This window comes from Vitis vinifera, chromosome 10 (assembly GCF_030704535.1).
Source record: "Vitis vinifera cultivar Pinot Noir 40024 chromosome 10, ASM3070453v1".
Taxonomy (NCBI): Eukaryota; Viridiplantae; Streptophyta; class Magnoliopsida; order Vitales; family Vitaceae; genus Vitis; species Vitis vinifera.
This window is the reverse complement of record NC_081814.1, coordinates 24,744,491-24,763,909: the sequence shown is the minus strand read 5'-3', so window position 1 is coordinate 24,763,909 and position 19,419 is coordinate 24,744,491. Positions and strand designations below refer to the sequence as shown.

At 34.3% G+C, this 19,419-nt stretch overlaps 1 protein-coding gene across 2 annotated transcripts; it reads right to left on the bottom strand.

Moving 5' to 3' along the window:
- Window positions 1-1,549: 1,549 nt before the first annotated feature.
- LOC132254579 (uncharacterized) lies at window positions 1,550-18,926 on the bottom strand. Of its 2 annotated transcripts, XR_009466840.1 has the most exons (7): window positions 15,350-18,926; window positions 13,457-13,930; window positions 11,752-12,558; window positions 3,598-8,056; window positions 3,308-3,366; window positions 2,463-2,526; window positions 1,550-1,782 (listed from the first exon to the last, which is right to left on the bottom strand). XR_009466840.1 is itself a non-coding variant. In XM_059740473.1 (5 exons), the coding sequence occupies exons 1-5, from the start codon at window positions 18,119-18,121 to the stop codon at window positions 3,350-3,352; spliced, it is 8,529 nt and encodes a 2,842-aa protein (XP_059596456.1). In that variant the 5' UTR covers window positions 18,122-18,926; the 3' UTR covers window positions 3,292-3,349. The 2 variants fall into 2 exon arrangements, 1 of the variants encoding a protein (XP_059596456.1); XM_059740473.1 differs by lacking the exons at window positions 1,550-1,782; window positions 2,463-2,526 and having other exon boundaries at window positions 3,292-3,366.
- Between the last annotated feature and the right edge of the window lie 493 nt (window positions 18,927-19,419).

The window sequence follows — 19,419 nt, the reverse complement described above, 5'->3', positions numbered from 1 at the left end:
TAGACTATATATTTATAAAATTATTTGATCACCATTTGACCACCAATCCAATCATTGAAATATAAATTAGTGACTTTTCTAATTCAATGACCTGTTCGGTTTTGAAACTATTGTTTGTATCAACTTCTATTGTATTAATCAAGTTCTCCCCATCCACTTTTGGGCCAAAAACTGGTTCTACATTTGGGGGTGCTAGCACTGTATTTTGTCATCAAAAACTGGTTCACAGTTCTGAAAACTAGTTCTGCTTTTCATCAACTTTTCCGGTTCAGAATGTATGATGTCAATTCGATCAAAATTAAATGAGATGAAATTACCTGAATTATACCACCATGATCTTCTCTTAAGTGGTCTGTCTCTGTTGATGACCATGTTCCAGGCCAATGTGAACCATGCATCAGCCATCCCAGTAGCTTTTGGAGCTTTAATGGCTTCCAAAAGATGACCAATTCTGGGAAAATGGTAAAAATATGGACCTTGAGAAGTCACCAAGACGATCATCCCTATTATTTTAGGGTCCAGAAGACATTGCCATTGTTACTCTCATCAGATTCCATGTTATCCAAGTGGAGAACTCAGGATAATATATTGTATAGATAGTAGTCTCATTTCTATGATAGAAATATAGTCCAGTCTTTGTAGACAGGATGGCATTTATGAGCATATCTTTACGTTTAACTCTTCTTAATTTTTTCCTCTTTGTATAAAGAATCCGCTATTATCAACACATATTTATCCATGTCAGATTACTAAAAATACAGCTCTTAAGTAATTCCTAAGTTAGAGAAACTATTCATGAACAGGGCATACCCTATCAGCTGCCTCCTTGGTTTAGGACAAGTGACCACATCATTCTGACCAAGACATTTCTCCACCATGACTGTACTTCTCAACTCTCAACTCTAATAAACATGATTTAAGTAGGATAAACATGTAAAAATTGTGAGAATTCCACATTTAAACTAGAAACTGAAGTCTGGTAGTAGCAAATTTAAGGTAGCCTTGAATTCTTAGCAACTAATCAGACCATTAACCAACAAAAAAATGCAACTGAACCGCTTCTTTTTAACATGGAGAAGATTGAAGAAGCTCAAAGAAAGATCCAGCCTTCATTTTCTCTCATTCCAAATGCAGAAAACCCTAAGCCTTGAATTTTTCACTCTCGTTCCTTATATCTTTTTAGCAACCAAATGAAGCATAGTAAACCTTAATTTACTTTGTAGATGAATTAACAATGCCAGACCAAACAAACACATAATAATGATCAACACATGTATAGAAATTCAAATTTTCTTCTAAACCTATGCCATGTTGCTGATTGTTAGTGAGGATTAGTTAAGAATTACTGTCGACAAATGGGAAATGCTAATCCCTTCTGTTGAGTTATCAGTTTTACCTAAAAACTTAGTAGGTCAGGTAATGAACCAACAATGTATATTGAGCTGACTTACTTGAACATGTTAACACTCTTCCTGTCACGCCCCATGACCCACTCCAAGGGCGTGACGGTCATTTCACACCTCAAACCCGAAGGCTTAAAGTATAATCTGACCCAAACAATCATATTGTAACTGAATGTTACCAATTACCAAATACCTGTTCAGAGTAGCGGAACAAAATCTAAAATCCTCAAAATTCAATTTCCAAATAACTTCCAATTATCAAAAGATTCAAATGAACATAACTAATAGTTAAACAAAATCCAACATAAAATCCTAAGTCAAATCCTAATGATGACCATTCCTCAGCCTAGCCATCACTCCTCACCCGAACTAAGAGTACCTGAAAAATTTTCAACAATTGGGAATGAGCTCACAGCCCAATAAGGAATATTAATGCAATTCATGGATCAAATATTTTCATTTCAAATAGGAGATATCAATTTTTTTTTTCTCATCAAATATCAGAGTTCCAAAAATACCAATATATTCAAAATTCAACCAACCAATTTCATATCAAATTCAAACACTTTCACATCAGATTCAATCAAATCCATTCAATTTTTCATTACTCTGGTTATCAAATATCAAATGCCCAGTTAGGTGGGACTTTTCAAATGGGTGGCTAGTCTCAAATTGTTCCTGGTGGACGGAACCAAACACTACTAGTACTAGTAACCTCTAACCAAACCCCTAGAGGCTGGGGTCCAAATCAATTACATTCCCACCATGAAATGTAAAGGTCAACTATTATATCCCGTTGACAGGGCCAAATAGTCAACTATTATATCCCGTTGACAAGGGCCAAATAAACCAGAATGATGTTTTTGTTCAAGTATTCAAATTTACACAACATAATATCTCCATATTTTGTGTCATAAATAAAACAAAATATTCCAACATAACATTTAGTGCAAAACAATTTGATCCATGCATGGTAACAAAAAATCATTTTCTTTTCCACAATTCAAAATAACATATAATATAATTTAATTTTATAAATATTACATTAACTTCCCTTACCTCAAAAGAAGTCCTTGAAAGCTTGGGAGAAGAATAATTCTGAAAAATATAATCTACTCTTCACCTAATATAGCATAAGAGAAACAATTATTACTATTTATTTATAATTTAACTAATCTATTCCTTATTTAGAATAAAACTAATAAATTCTCAATTTGTTTCTAATAACACATTACTAATTTAATTTAATTAAATTATAACTTTATTTCATTATAAAATTCTATATATATATATATATATTGCTAAATCTCTTATTCTATTTATTACAAAAATACCATTATTACTATTATCTTATTTGTTAATCTAAAACTAAATATTATTATTATTATTTTTTAATTAACCAATTCAAAGCCACTCAACCATTACTCATCTCGGGTACACACCAAAAAGCTTTTTTTTTTTTTTTTTTTTCCTTCCTTCTAGTGTGCACACGCGTCTCTTGTGTCTCTGTTTTTTTTTTTTTTTTCTATTCTTTGTTCCAGTAGCATCCTTGCTTCCAGCAGAGTACACGCGTACGGCCCTTTTTTTTTTTTTTTTTTTTTCCTTCCTTCCTTCCTTCCGGTGCTGTGCACACGCGTTCTTTTTTTTTTTTTTATATTAAAATTAACCCTAACCTAAAATCGAAATATTCCAAGGAATTTTTTTTTTTTCATCTAATAAAACTTAATATCTCCCAAATTCCAATAATAAAATCAAAATCTTAGATTTTCACTATTTGATATTAAAACGAATTAAAAAAAAAATAATCTAACCCTAATCTAGATTTGGAGTTTTCCAAAAAATATATCTAATGCTTGAAATTAACTAATGAATCTAAAATAATAATCTAGGGGTTAGAAACTTACCTATAGAGATCTGTTATTTAACCCTGAAATCTGACTCCAACCTTACGTTCTCTGGAATTCTGCAAACAGGAACTCTATTCAGAAAAGAAGGGAAAGAATAAAATTTCTAATTTATACCTAGGGTATTTATTCATAAAATTACACTTTTACCCCTCTTCCACTTTATTAAATTAATTAATCAATTAATTTAATTATTAATAACAATTTCCTAAATTACCCTTAAGAGAAAATGCTTGGGTGTTACATCCTCCCCTCCTTAACAAAAGTTTAGTCTTCTAAACTTGACATACCTGAGTCTTGAAATAATTGAGGATGTTTTTCTCTCATCTCTTCTTCTAACTCCCAAGTAGCTTCACGAACACTATGGTTGCTCCATTGAACCTTTACCAATTTGACAACAGCATGTCGCAGTACCTTATCCATCACATCCACAATTTGAACGGGTACCTCTTCATAGTTCAAGTCCTCAGAAATTTGAATAGGCTCCAACTCCACAATATGAGAGGGATCATAAATATACTTCCTCAAGGTTGAAACATGGAAAACATTATGAATCTTAGATAGACTTGGGGGCAAGGCTACTTTATATGCCAAAGTGCCTACTCTTTCTAATATTTCAAACGGACCCACAAAACGAGGACTAAGTTTTCCTTTTCTCCCAAATCTCATCACAGACTTCATAGGTGAAACTTTCAAGAACACATGATCACCTACCTCAAACTCCAAATCTCGCCTACGATGATCAGCATAACTCTTATGTCTACTTTGAGCTGCTTTTAATCTTTCTTTAATCAAAGCAACTTTTTCAACAGTCAACTGCACAAGTTCAGGCCCCAAAAGTTTCCTTTCTCCAACATCATTCCAACAGATAGGAGATCGACATTTCCTACCATACAATGCCTCAAAAGGTGCCATCCCAATGCTAGCTTGAAAACTATTGTTATAGGCAAACTCTACTAAAGGTAAATGATCATCCCAATTACCTTGCAGGTCCAAAATACAAGCTCTCAACAAGTCTTCCAAAACCTGAATTACCCTTTCTGATTGGCCATCAGTTTGAGGATGGAAAGCAGTACTAAAACTCAACTTAGTGCCCAAAGCTTTTTGTAGACTATGCCAGAATCTAGAAGTGAAACGAGGATCTCTGTCAGACACTATAGAAACTGGTACTCCATGCATTCTCACAATCTCCTTCACATAAAGAGAAGCTAAAATATCTAAAGAAAAGTTGACTTTCATAGGCAAAAAGTGAGCAGACTTTGTCAACCGGTCAACAATCACCCAAATAGCATTATTACCCCCTAAGGTTCTTGGCAATCCTATCACAAAATCCATGGTAATATGCTCCCACTTCCACTCAGGAATAGCAAGTGGCTGTAAAGACCCTGCTGGTCGCTGATGTTCAGCCTTCACCTGTTGACACACTAAACACTGAGCCACAAATTGTGCAATATCACGCTTCATACCTGACCACCAATAGTTTTGCCTCAAATCCTTGTACATCTTTGTCCCTCCTGGGTGGATTGCAAACTTGGAACAATGAGCTTCCTCTAAAAGCTCCCTCCTTAAGTCTTCATCATTTGGGACACAAAGTCTAGTCCCAAATCTCAAGATCTCATCATCCGACAAAACAAAATCAAGCTTACTGCCCCTCTTAACTTCCTCCATAACTTGCACTAATCGAGAATCATTCTTTTGTAGGGTCTTAATTCTCCCAACTAAGTCTGGTTGTACTCTGAAATTTGCTACAAGTGCTCCTAAGCCCATAACTTGAAAGTAGACTTGTAAACTCCTCAACTCTTCAAGTAACTGCCTTTGACAACCTCTAATAGCTGCTAGAGACCCAACTGACTTCCTACTCAAGGCATCAACTACAACATTCGCCTTCCCAGGATGATACTGAATAATACAATCATAGTCCTTAAGTAGTTCAATCCACCTCCTCTGTCTCATGTTCAATTCCTTTTGGGAAAATAAATACTTCAAACTCTTATGATCTATGAATATCTCACAAGTTTCACCAAACAGAAAATGTCTCCAGATCTTAAGTGCAAAAACCACAACAGCTAACTCCAAATCATGAGTAGGGTAGTTCCTTTCATAAGGCTTCAACTGTCTAGAAGCATAAGCTACAACTCTCCCATGCTGCATAAGAACACAACCCAAACCCTGATGAGAGGCATCACTATACACCACAAATCCTCCTGAACCTGAAGGGATAGTCAAAATAGGAGCTGACACTAATCTATTCTTCAACTCTTGGAAGCTACATTCACAATCATCAGACCACTCAAACTTAACTCCCTTCTGTGTCAACTTAGTTAAAGGTAGGGCAATCTTAGAGAACCCTTCTATAAACCGCCTATAGTAACCAGCAAGTCCCAAGAAACTTCGAATCTCAATCACAGTACTAGGTCTTCTCCAATTAGCTACAGCATCTACCTTGCCAGGGTCAACTGAGATGCCATCATTGCTTACCACATGCCCAAGGAAAGAAATTCGGTCCAACCAAAACTCACACTTCTTCAGTTTAGCATACAACTGCTTATCTCTGAGGGTCTGTAATACAATACTCAAATGGCCCTCATGCTCCTCTCTACTTCTTGAGTAAACCAAGATGTCATCTATAAAAACCACCACAAACTGATCTAAATAGGGTTTGAATACCCTATTCATCAAGTCCATAAAAGCAGTAGGTTCATTAGTCAAACCAAAAGGCATAATAAGAAACTCATAGTGCCCATACCTAGTTCGAAAAGCAGTCTTGGGTACATCTTCCCCTCTAACCCTCAACTGGTGATAACCCGATGGAAGATCTATCTTGGAGAACATACAAGCACCTTGTAGCTGATCAAACAAATCATCTATCCGAGGAAGGGGATACTTATTCCTCACTGTCACCTTATTCAACTCCCTATAGTCAATGCAAAGTCTCATTGAGCCATCCTTCTTTTTTACAAATAGAACAGGAGCTCCCCAAGGTGAAACACTAGGCCTGATAAAACCCTTGTCTAATAACTCCTGAAGCTGAACTTTCAACTCCTTAAGCTCCACAGGTGCCATCCTGTATGGGGCCTTAGACATAGGACCTGTTCCTGGTACTAGATCGATAGTGAACTCCACCTCTCTCTCTGGTGGCAAGCCAGGCAAATCCTCTGGAAAGACATCAGGATACTCCCTTACTATGGGTATGTCTTCCAACTTCAAATCACTTTCATTACTTACCACACTAGCCAAAAATCCTTGGCAACCCTTCTTAAGCAAGCTACTAGCTCGCAAGGCTGAGATCATACGCAGTGGTCTGTCCACATGCTTCCCTTCAAAGCTAAACTTAGGCTGACCAGGAATACTAAACGTCACCCTTTTCTCAAAACAGTCAACAGAGGCATGGTAGGAAGCTAACCAATCCATCCCCAAAATCACATCAAAATCCTGAAGGTCAAGGAGTATTAAATCAACTGGCATTTCCCTATAACCAATCATCACAATACAATTTCTAAGCATTCTACTAGCCACCATAGAATCTCCCACAGGAGTAGCAACAATCAAATCAAAGTCCATGCTAGCAACAGGCAAACCCAACAAACCAGCAAAAGATACTGAAACAAAAGAGTGTGTTGATCCAGGATCAATCAAGACTCTAGCAAATAAGGTGTGGATTCGAAGAGTACCTGTCACCACATCAGAAGTGGCCTGAGCATCTCGATGAGTCATAGCAAACACCCGTCCTTGGGCTTTGGGTTTCTGTTTATCCTCCTTATTTTCCTCCTTAGGCTTCCCAGTGATGAACTTCCTATTCTCTGGACAATCTCTAATCAAATGTCCTTGCTTCCCACAACCAAAGCAAGCTCCAGTCTCTCTATAGCATGTCCTACCCCCATGCTTCTTACCACAAGTAGGACAAGCCCCATCTAAATTCTGCGCTGCCTTCCCTTTATTATGATTTCTTCCTGATGTAGACCTTCGCTGTGCTTGATTACCATGAGCACCATCACTCCTATTTCGCTTCCTTTGCTGTTCTCTATACTGATGAAGCTCCTCATTATCTTTCTCTGCTATAAGGGCTCTGTCAACAACCTCTGAATAGACACCAAGCTTCAGAATAGATATCTTGTTCTTCAAATAAGGCTTCAATCCATCCTGAAACTTTAATGCCTTTTCCTCCTCTGTAGCAATCAACTGTGGGGAAAAACGTGATAACTCTGTAAATTTGGCCTCATACTGAGCCACAGTCATATCCCCCTGTTCCAAACGAATAAACTCTCCCACCTTCTGCCGCCTAACACTGTCAGGAAAATACTTCTTGTAGAAAGCCTCCCTAAATTGTCTCCATGTTATGGGTCCCTGATCCTCCAAAAGTCTCCTAGTCATACGCCACCAATGATCTGCCTCTTTATCTAACATAAAAGCTGCATAAGAGGCTTTTTGCTCCTCAGAGCAATCTATGACACCAAAGATTTTCTCCATCTTAAGGATCCAAGCCTCTGCCTCTGTGGGATCTGTAGCACCAGAAAAGTAAGGAGGACCCAATTTCTTGAAGTCATCAAAAGAGCTACCCCTAGAAGATGAAGACTGTCCCTGAACATTAGTCCCAACAGCTCGAGCTTGGCGTTCAACTAAACCAGCTAGTGTCCCAAGATACCTATAGATCCCTTCTGCACTCACGGGAGGCAAACCCTCAACTGGAGGTACATCATCATTAGCCTGATTGTTTTGGGAAGATGCAGGTCTCCTTGGTGGCATGGTGTCCTATAAAGCAATAGGTGTAACTAAATTAGTCACTAAGAAGTCAAATAAGCAAATCAGAATTGTAAGGAATAAAAAGAATCAGACTAGATGAAGTTGAAACTTAAACTAATACGTCACTCATCTATTCCCAAAGGTACACTAAACAAGTTCCCATCAAGATCACAACCTAGTGCTCTGATACCACTCTGTCACGCCCCATGACCCACTCCAAGGGCGTGACGGTCATTTCACACCTCAAACCCGAAGGTTTAAAGTATAATCTGACCCAAACAATCATATTGTAACTGAATGTTACCAATTACCAAATACCTGTTCAGAGTAGCGGAACAAAATCTAAAATCCTCAAAATTCAATTTCCAAATAACTTCCAATTATCAAAAGATTCAAATGAACATAACTAATAGTTAAACAAAATCCAACATAAAATCCTAAGTCAAATCCTAATGATGACCATTCCTCAGCCTAGCCATCACTCCTCACCCGAACTAAGAGTACCTGAAAAATTTTCAACAATTGGGAATGAGCTCACAGCCCAATAAGGAATATTAATGCAATTCATGGATCAAATATTTTCATTTCAAATAGGAGATATCAATTTTTTTTTTCTCATCAAATATCAGAGTTCCAAAAATACCAATATATTCAAAATTCAACCAACCAATTTCATATCAAATTCAAACACTTTCACATCAGATTCAATCAAATCCATTCAATTTTTCATTACTCTGGTTATCAAATATCAAATGCCCAGTTAGGTGGGACTTTTCAAATGGGTGGCTAGCCTCAAATTGTTCCTGGTGGACGGAACCAAACACTACTAATACTAGTAACCTCTAACCAAACCCCTAGAGGTTGGGGTCCAAATCAATTACATTCCCACCATGAAATGTAAAGGTCAACTATTATATCCCGTTGACAGGGCCAAATAGTCAACTATTATATCCCGTTGACAAGGGCCAAATAAACCAGAATGATGTTTTTGTTCAAGTATTTAAATTTACACAACATAATATCTCCATATTTTGTGTCATAAATAAAACAAAATATTCCAACATAACATTTAGTGCAAAACAATTTGATCCATGCATGGTAACAAAAAATCATTTTCTTTTCCACAATTCAAAATAACATATAATATAATTTAATTTTATAAATATTACATTAACTTCCCTTACCTCAAAAGAAGTCCTTGAAAGCTTGGGAGAAGAATAATTCTGAAAAATATAATCTACTCTTCACCTAATATAGCATAAGAGAAACAATTATTACTATTTATTTATAATTTAACTAATCTATTCCTTATTTAAAATAAAACTAATAAATTCTCAATTTGTTTCTAATAACACATTACTAATTTAATTTAATTAAATTATAACTTTATTTCATTATAAAATTCTATATATATATATATATATTGCTAAATCTCTTATTCTATTTATTACAAAAATACCATTATTACTATTATCTTATTTGTTAATCTAATTATTTAGTGCATATTCTTGGTTACATTTAGGCAACAATATTGATAAATATTATAAACCACCTCAAGTCTTGCCTGGTTCTATGCATAAATGAGACTCTCTAATTAGAGTCTTGGTGTAGAACTTCAAATGGATGTCTACCTTTGACTTTTGACAAAAGGAAAAATATTATCATGACCTGTAATATCTCATATTAGATAAGGGAAAATAGTCCCAATAACTTTATAATGGATTTCTCTTAAATAAGTGGATGACTTTGAAAGGTGTGAGAGCTCATTAGGACCAAAGTGAATAATATCCATATGGGAGGGAATAAATAGTTACAAAAGGTATTAGAGTCAATCCCTAAGCCCGACATTACATGACCATATAAACTTTTTTTTTTCTAGATGCTTTATGTTTTTTGTCAACAAAATCAAAGATGATAAAAGAATGAAGATTTGACAATTCTTATATCACTTTCATCCCTTTAATGATGTCTTTTATTTTAGACTAGATAAATTGATACTAGTTAAATTAATTCCCAATCCAATACAAGTATCCTTCACTCTTTAGGTTTCAACAAGACTTCAATTTTCTTATCCAATTACACATCACAATCTACAAACCAAAAAGAAAAGGAGAATATTGTCTATAATAGGTAAATATTTCCCATCCAATGTCCCATAATAGTCTAAATCTATATTAAATCCCAAACAATTTTTAAAATTCAAGAATGATATACCTTCAAACATGTGATAAAAACTTAGGCCTCTCCCTCAAACTCTAACTTGGAAAATAAAAGTTAAATAAGATTTTATAAAAGCTAAAGTATGGTTCCATGAGATACCCCCAACTCTAGAACTATTTCAACTTGTAAGACATCTTTTATCAATGCTAACACGATTATTCAATGAACTTAATAATCAAATTTCTTGCTTCAATTATTCTAAATAATCAAGTTAGATGCAAGATTAGCTCTTATGCTATTCAAAATTAATTTTTTAACCACAATACTAGACTCCTCGCCCCCTACCTTTGGATTTTGTTACATATACACATGTATTCGTACATACATATGTAAACTTTCTAACAAGCATTTTGTAGTCGTTGCACAACATGGGCCTTCAAAAAATTTCACCAAAACACAATAACTTGAACCTTTCATTTCTTGAATAATCAATAAATTCATGTGCAATTGTTTAAAAAATAATAGTAACTCCTATATAAGATGTAAATTTTTTAAAACACTTACCTCAAAAGGATAATAGTTTATAAAAAAATTGAGGTATTAAATTTTTTTTACTATCTTAAATTTAAAAATTTTAAAGAACATATAGTAAGTTCATACTTTTTGTATAAGAGTTCTTATATTTTATATGGAATGTATTATTATTTCTTCTTAAAATAAATAAATAAATAAAGTGTATCTAAATGAAGCCTTAAGTATCAAATTTTTTTCTATAACTATTCTAAGTACTTGATGTTCTAACTTCTGGCTTCAACTACAATGCTATATTCTCTTTTTATAGTTCTGCACCTAAATTGATTGGTGTGTGTGTGTATGGATTTGAATATTTTGACATGCACTTTCACTTCTTAAGTCACAAGACAGCCTCATGGCTTCTTAAACATGTTAAGAAATTAGAATATGAAAGAGTAATGATGTCACTAAGGTAGCAAACAATATCAACCCAAATTGCTTATATTAAGAAATTAAACATGTTCTTTTAGACTTGAATAAAATAAAAATTATGTGGTATTGCTTTTTGTCTTTTTCACATAACAATATAAATTAAGAATCCATTTGAAAGTGATTTTAAAAAGGGCTAATAGTACTTCATAATGTTTGAAAACATTTTCTTATAAAAATTAGGTATTTGACAAATTTTTGAAAGTGGTAAAAAATTTAGAGAATTTCATGAAATGGTTCTTGGACAATAACTCGGTAAAAAATTGTTTTGTTGTTATACAAAACAATACTATCAAAACATTTTATTTTTTAGTTTATATCCAAACACTGAGTGATTTTAAAAAAAAATGTTTCTAATGGGAATGCTATTAACAAAAATGTTAAAGATAAAAATATTTTGACTAGAATAACTCCCAAATAGCCTTTACAGGATAATACACAAATAGGATTAGACTAGCATTTACCATATTTATAGAATAGCCAATGGAAAAGATGGTATTAAGAGTAGAAATAATTAGTTAGGGGAATTATTCCATTCGTACCTGTACCATGAACATCTTGTGTATGGTGGTATTCAGGTCACCTTCCCAACATTGTTCGAAAAAAAGATCACCCATTTGTACACATTGTAGCCTTGGTGTGTCTAAGACTTCTGAATGGTCACCCATTTGTACACATTTTAGCCTTGGTGTGTCTAAGACTCCCTTGCAAAAAAATTTCATCTTAGGGCATGCTGCCATACTTATTTCTTCCAAGAATGGGAATCGGAAGGCATATCTTGCTGAGCAAAAACTTTTTAGATTTGGTAAACAATCAAGTTCCAACCTTGTTAATCTAGCAAAATCAATCTCATCATTTGGTGGTTCATCTCCCTCATTTGCCACTATTTCTTTCATCATGTGGCATTCTTTTATAATAAGTGTTTTGAGTTGCACCAGTCTTTTAGCCATTGAGGGTGTTACCAAATTAATCAAACTCCTACAATTGACCATCTCTAGAGTTTCAACACTTTGCAAATATGGGCTTAATCCAAATAAATGCATCAACATAGGTAGATCCTCGAGGTGTATTTCAGTTAATCGTGGAAGCGTGTCAACATGAAATTCTTCACTTGAAAGCCTTTCCACTTGGATAACCTCATTCACTGAATCACACTTTGTCACCTCTAGTCGTTCTAGATTATGTAATATTTGAACCATGTTTGAGGAAATCATAACCAAAATACCATGATGCTTTGTTATATTCAACACTCTTAGTTTGGAAAATGACACCCTTGAAAATTGGCCCCGCCATATCTCCACAGTGCCCTTTAACGTCAATCTCAATTCTTCCAAATTAGGGAATGCTTCCTGACAAACCATATTACACAAGATGAATGATATTTAATTTATGTGAACAAAATATTTGGTAAAGAAATAAGTTATATATATAAAGTTATCTTCTTTGAGCTTTCAAATAACTCAATAAATGATAAAAATAAACAAGCCTTAATGTTAAACTCATGATCATTTATAAATTAAGGCTTTGAGATACCATGGTAGTTAGCCAACATTTATATATTTCATAATTACAGTTATTATTATTGTTGTTGTTGTTGTTATTGTTTTCCACACAAGGCATAATGAATTATTGCATCTAAATGATCAAGGTACAATTACCTACTACATGTACATGATTAGGAACTCCTTGAATCTTTAGTAGTTTGATAGGTTTTGATGCAATGTGACTAAAAATAAATTGGATTAGTGGTGCACATTAATTCAAATAAAACTATAACATTTTTTTTGTTATATTCTAAGTAAACACTACTAGAAATTAGTGCAATTTGGTTTAAAATTCAATTAAGTAAACTTGTTCTTAAAGCATTATATGAATTGCTTGAGTCTAATATTAACTAAAAATGATTATACTATAAAAGCTCTAAAGTAATTTATTTTTATCATAAGTTAAGTAGGATAATTTTATAAATAATTGGTTGTAGTTTCTAGTATTATTATATACAATTGTTATGTTTGTTGCACCTCCAAAAATCTACTCTTATAATTAATTGTGTATTATTCTTCACATTCACAATAATTTATGTAGTATGATTAATTTAGCAACAAAATATAAGTTTACTTCAAATCATTTTAAATTCTTATGATATTAAAGTTTAAGATTAAAATAATGACATATTAGTTAAAAGGGATAAGGACCTATAGTGTAACATATAAAATTTAGAAAACTCAAGAAAGGCTAGACACATACCTTTTCGACCAAGAAGAGTGATTGTTGAATTTTGTTATCAAGTTCACCTTCCAAACCTATTTCTTGAAAGAGTATCTCCACTTTATCACAATTGCACACTTTTAATTCCTTCAAAAGTGGCCATCTTGAAGCAAACCTTCCCGAATAAAATCTTTTGAGTTGGTGTAAGGATTCGAGTGTAAAAGAGGTTAGTTTAGGGAATAAGAATAAAGGTGTTGTTTCATCTTCATCTTCATCTTCATCTTCATTGACAACAATTACCTCTAATGCTTCACAAGATAATATGCATAGGTCCTCAAGTTGCACAAGGGCTTTCGCCACGGAAAGGGGAAAAACATTCAATATTTTGTTGCAGGAAGCTACATGCAAGTGCTTTAGCTTGGAAAAGGAATCTGCTGAAAGTTGGTTGTGCCATAATGCTCTCACATTATCCAGATTTTCTACATGTAAGTACTCCAAGGCAGGGAATGCAACCTGTGAAATTGATGATCCCTTTTAGTTAATACATTCCCAATAACTACACGCGTGTAAATAGAATATGACAAGTATAGAAGGTGAATATGTGAATATGAAAAAGCACAAAAATAAATTCACAATTTTATCTGAATATTTTCTAAATAGGAAACTTTATTATTATAAGGGGTCTAAAACTACTAGCTAGAGAGGTCTCATTATATAAGACTTTGCTTTTGTTATTTTTCATTTATACTTTCTCCAATATAATTTTTATTGATTAAAAATGAGTAGATAATGCAATTTTCTCATATTATTTAACATTGACATGTTGGATTGGTTTTTACTATGCCCCTCAATCCATCTCTATCTTATTCTTGCTTTATACCTAATATGTATATGATTATTTAATTTACAAATCGTTTGAGTGATAAACCAATACCAATGCTACTTAAAAATGGAAAACTTGCTTATGGCAACAACCTTGGAACTCATTAGGAAGGAAAGTTTATTGTCATTAATGGTATGAAACTAATAGAATTCTCATTATATAATTCTTTGGTTTTATTATTTTTCATTTATACATTCTCCAATACAATTTTACTAACTTAAAATGAGTAGATAATGTGACTTTATTATAGTATTAAATTATAAAGCATTTATATATTGGAGTAATATGTATATGATTATTTTATCCGGTTTTTTCATAAACTTTGTTACTATAGCATATATTAAGAGGTAATAATACTTACTAAAATATCGATTTACTATCACAAATTATAAAATAAAACATTGGTTTCCAACTGCAAGTTCATCATTTTATTAATATCTATATTTTGTGTATCCTTTTCTTGATTGTTATTTTTTTGGTAATAAACAAAGTATTTCATAATTTTAAAACTTTATAACTCTTATAAAAAGTATTTCTTTCTTTCCAAAATCAAATTCTTCTCTAAAATAAAAAAAAAAATATATTTATAATTTTATTTAAGCTATATTAATATCAAATTTTCCTTTCATGAAAATAAAAAGAGCTTAATATAGAAAGAAAATTAACAAAAATATTAACGTTTAAAATAGTTAAGCAAAAATCATATAATAAAAAATAATGAATTGGACCTTCAAAATTATTTTTAAAAAAATTAACATAATAAATTAATGAAAAAGAAAGTGAAGATTAAGCCTTAAAATTTATTCAGAAAATTAAAATAAAGCTAATAAATGTATGATAAATAAGAAAATTTTAAAAAGGAAGAAAGACAGGTACAATTACTTTTTACTAAAATTTTATATAATTTTCGCTTTTAAGTTTACTTTTCAATTTTACAAATACTTTTTAATTTTGGTTTTTATTTTTTAGAATTTATTTATTTAGTGTAAAAGTAGCAGTATAAATAAATACCAGAAATGGCAGAAATTAGATATCAAGTAGTAAGATACCTGTTGATTGAAAAATGTCGCCGACTCCGGGATACCGCTGCTTCTTGTGGTGTAGAAGCTAATGAGCTTTGGGAGAACCCTCAGTGACAAGGATTGCAGTTGAGGAAAAGCTGATTCCCTTCCATGTTGTGTGGGAAGAGAGAAGACATATTTCAACCTCTCACAATGACTCACTCTTACAATTCTTAAGTTACCAAAAGACCCCATCAGAATTGGGCCATGGCATACTGCCTCCAAGTTACTGAGGGAAGTAAGAAACAGTTCCTCCAACATACAGAAGGTATTACGTGGTGGAACCCATTCCACTGAAGTGGAATGAAGGATGTATTGCATGGTAGGACAGCTCCAGATACAGAGATACTTCACTTGAGGAAAACCATCCTCGTCTAACTCATAAACCACATGTTTAGTATCATTCAATCTCCACAACTGTACAACTTGACTTCTCTTCAACAGTTTGGAGAAGCGGTTCACCACATGAAGACTTTTAACCCCATCCAGCCTCAACCTTCTCGAGGCTTTATACTCATAATCATTTGGCAACCTTGCTATGGCTTTCTCCTCATCGTATGGCCTCCAAGAATCACCTATTACTATTGAATATCTGGTCAATGTCAAGTTGTCAAAGAGCACATCATCTTCGGGAAGCAAACTGGGATTAGATACTTCTAACTCCAAAGTCCTCAAGCCGGATAGGTGTTTCAGCTCAGAAAGGCAAGCATTAATTCTTTCTCCGCTATTAAATCCTTCTGCCTCCCATTCAATATTAACACTTCCTTTCATGCTCAAATACTCTAATCGAGATAGACTGAATATAAGATTTTGTGGAATTACTTTGAGGGAGAAGCAATACCGCAAATCCAACACCCTTAGATCACTCAATTTCATCATTTCTTTTGGCAACTGATAAATGTGGGAGCAAGCCAAACTAAGAACTTGTAGTCTCTCCAGGTGTCCAATTACTGCTATGTCTTCGAGCACGCATCTATTTAGACACAATGTGCGAAGATTTAAAAGAAAACCAAGCGATGAAGGAGATGGCTTGAGAGACACTCCAGACAAATCTAAAACTGTCAGTTCTTTGGTGTCTTGGAAAAAGGTGTCTGGAATTTTCAAGTAAGAATCACCTGAATACAATAAAAAGAACTTAAGTTTGGGACATACCAATCCTTGAGGAAGCTCATCTATGTTTTTGCATTTCAAAGAGATACGAGTGCAATTTCTGCATTCATTCATCCATTGCCATTCTTCTTGTAATCCAACCGCTTCTTTCACCACAAATTGATGAGGATCTTTGGATGCAATTGATATGGCAACATCACGAACAACATCATGCATTCTGACAAACGCGTCATTGAAAAACAAGCTCGAAAATCTCTCATTGCCTCTGTCTTCATCGTCAAGCAACAAGCTTGAGCCTTTCAGATTTTCCACCAGTGTGATTAGTTTATTTGCTGCTTTCTCCCATGAAAAGAATCCTTTAAACAAATTCAATCCCATAGCATATAGTAGCAAGAAATCCATGTAAATATCTCCCAACCCCAGAACACCACAAAGTAAAAACAAGGACTTTACTTCATCACTTTCCAAATGGTTGTAGCTCAGCTCCAGACATGAGTAGACGTCTTTACTCACTCCTCTGATGTTTGTTGGTGCAGACCTTCTCAGTTCTTCCAAGGCATTCTCCCATACATGCACACTCTCACCTCTTAATGCATTTGCAATGGTGACAATTGCAACTGGTAGACCGTCACATTTTTTAGCTACATCAACTGCTATGGGACGCAGTTCAGGCCTCTCCACTGAATCACCTGCTGTCTTCTTGAATAAATTCCAGGCTTCATCTTCACTTAAATGTTGAAGATGGAACTCCTTTTGAGTACGCATATCTTTAGATAAAACCTGATGCTCCCGGGAAGTCAGCAGCACTTTGCACCCCTTGTGATCATCTCGGTAAGGAATTCCTATTTCTCCCAACTCAAGTTTCCCCCAGATATCATCTAAGATCACCAGGATTTTCTCCTCTCTCTTCAACCTTTGCCTCAGGCGACCTGCTCTATCCTCCTTCACCTCAAATTTCAAACCCAACATTCTTGCAATTTTTTCTTGAATTTCTGCGATGTTGGGAGTTTGGGATATGTGTAACACCATGACCACCTTGTGAAAGAGCTTGTCTTCCTCCGCTTGTTGGGCTACTTGTTTGACAAGAGTGGTTTTGCCCACGCCGCCCATTCCCCAGACACCGATCATGCGCATATCTTCGTTTCTCAAGGCCTCCATAATTTGGTTAAAAGTAGACTCTCTTGACTGGAAAGCCCCATAATCTTTGAAAGATGCAGAGCTGATGAATGGAGGAGGAGGAGGAGGAGGGCGATACGATACTCTGTCACCAAAGTTATGAGCTTCTTGGATTTTATCAACAATCTCCGCAGCCTGCTTCTCTGCTTGCTTGCTTAGTTGGTAGCGGGACTTTAAATAGAAACAGCTCTTGCTTGCTTTCCTTTCATCTTCATTGAAATCGTTTCTCTTTTGGATGATCCCTTCGGCATACGTCTGCCACTCCTGAACACCAGGAAAGATTTCATCCCCTTGCCTATTAGCCTCATCCACAGGTACCTGCAGCCTCTCCCTTGCAAGATGGAGACTGTCAATTCGTTGGTTGAGATCCGTAATGTTGCGATGGTAGTTAACCAGATAACCCAGTGGACGTATAATTGAATCAACCAGGTACTCTGCAACTTTTGCTGCAACGGAAATAACAATTTCAACCATTTCCAACTTCTTTTTTCTAGAAATAGATGGGAATTGAGCGAAAACAGATAAGGAAAAGGGAAACAACAGCAGGAGAAGGAGAAGGAGAAGGAAAATACACGAAAGATTGGTATTTGATCGAATCTGTTGTGGCAGAAGAAATGGAAGGTTTGAGGTATGGAAGGAGCAGAGTTTGTGGGAGGCAGCAGATTTTCCTTTTTTTCTTTTTTATGGAAATTAAAAGAGAGTGATTACAGGTGAAGAATGAGAAATAGTTGATATAAAAAAAATAAATAAATGAGAAAAAGGTTACAGAGGGAAGAGATTGAGAAAGCTTTGGATTATGGATTTTACTTCTTGGAAGCAAATGGAAAAGGAGCAGAGTATATGTTGAGGTCCTGAGGGGAAGAAGAGGAAGAAGGCAGGAAGGGAATCAGACACTGAGTGTTCCTCAGGCAACAATTGTGACAGACGGACAGCAGGAAAAGGGGAGATGCCAGGTAGCCTACCTGAAACTAAAATGACTCAGGCGTCTTTTATATATATATGTTTCACGGGAAAAGCATTCTTTAATTCACCAATTTACGAAAAAAGATATTCGTTCCTCAACTTTCATATCTGAACACAACTGTACAAAACATTTGATAAAAATGAGAGGAGGGTTACAGAGGGAAGAGATTGAGGAAGCTTCGGATCTTGAATTTTATTTATCGGAAGCCCGAGGGGAAAAGGCGAGCGCAGGAAAGGAATCAGATACTGAGTGTTCCTCAAGCAATTGTGAGAGACAGGCAGCAGCAAAAGGTGAGATGCCATGATTCGGAGGTCTTGGTTTTTTTAGTGGGAAAAGCATCCTTCCATACAACCTTTTTCTTTTTTTATCTTTTTCTTTCTTCATATTTAAACAGAGCTTTTCACGCGTGACTGCCTGGGCCATGTTTGCTTGCTGGTCTAAAAAATTATAATTAAAATTAATAATTTATTTTTACCGCTTAGTTCAAGTTTATTTTATTTACTTATTATAAAAATTAAATAAATTTTATAACAAATAAATAAATAAATTTTTAATTCATTTTAATTATATTTAATTTTATATTGTTACATATTAAATTTAAACATAAAAAAAAATTATATCAAATTCATTTACTGACCCATAGAGAGACTAAAGTTTGGAATTGGATAAATAGTAAATATTCATTGAAAATTTATTAATGGTAATTGTTAATTTGCTGAAAAGGTACCTAAAGGGGAGTAAACTTGTCATGTTCAAAAACATAATACTAATTTTTTCTTTCATTTTTTTTGTTGTTTTTTTTTTCATG

Excerpts from the sequence above, each read along its gene's own strand:
- LOC132254579 (XM_059740473.1), bottom strand. The coding sequence starts at position 18,121 with ATGGTTGAAATTGTTATTTCCGTTGCAGCAAAAGTTGCAGAGTACCTG. Across the intron at positions 13,931-15,349 it reads CGACATTTTTCAATCAACAG|GTTGCATTCCCTGCCTTGGA; the intron begins GTATCTTACTAC and ends TCAATTTCACAG. Across the intron at positions 8,057-11,751 it reads ACAAGATGTTCATGGTACAG|GACACCATGCCACCAAGGAG; the intron begins GTACGAATGGAA and ends ATTGCTTTATAG.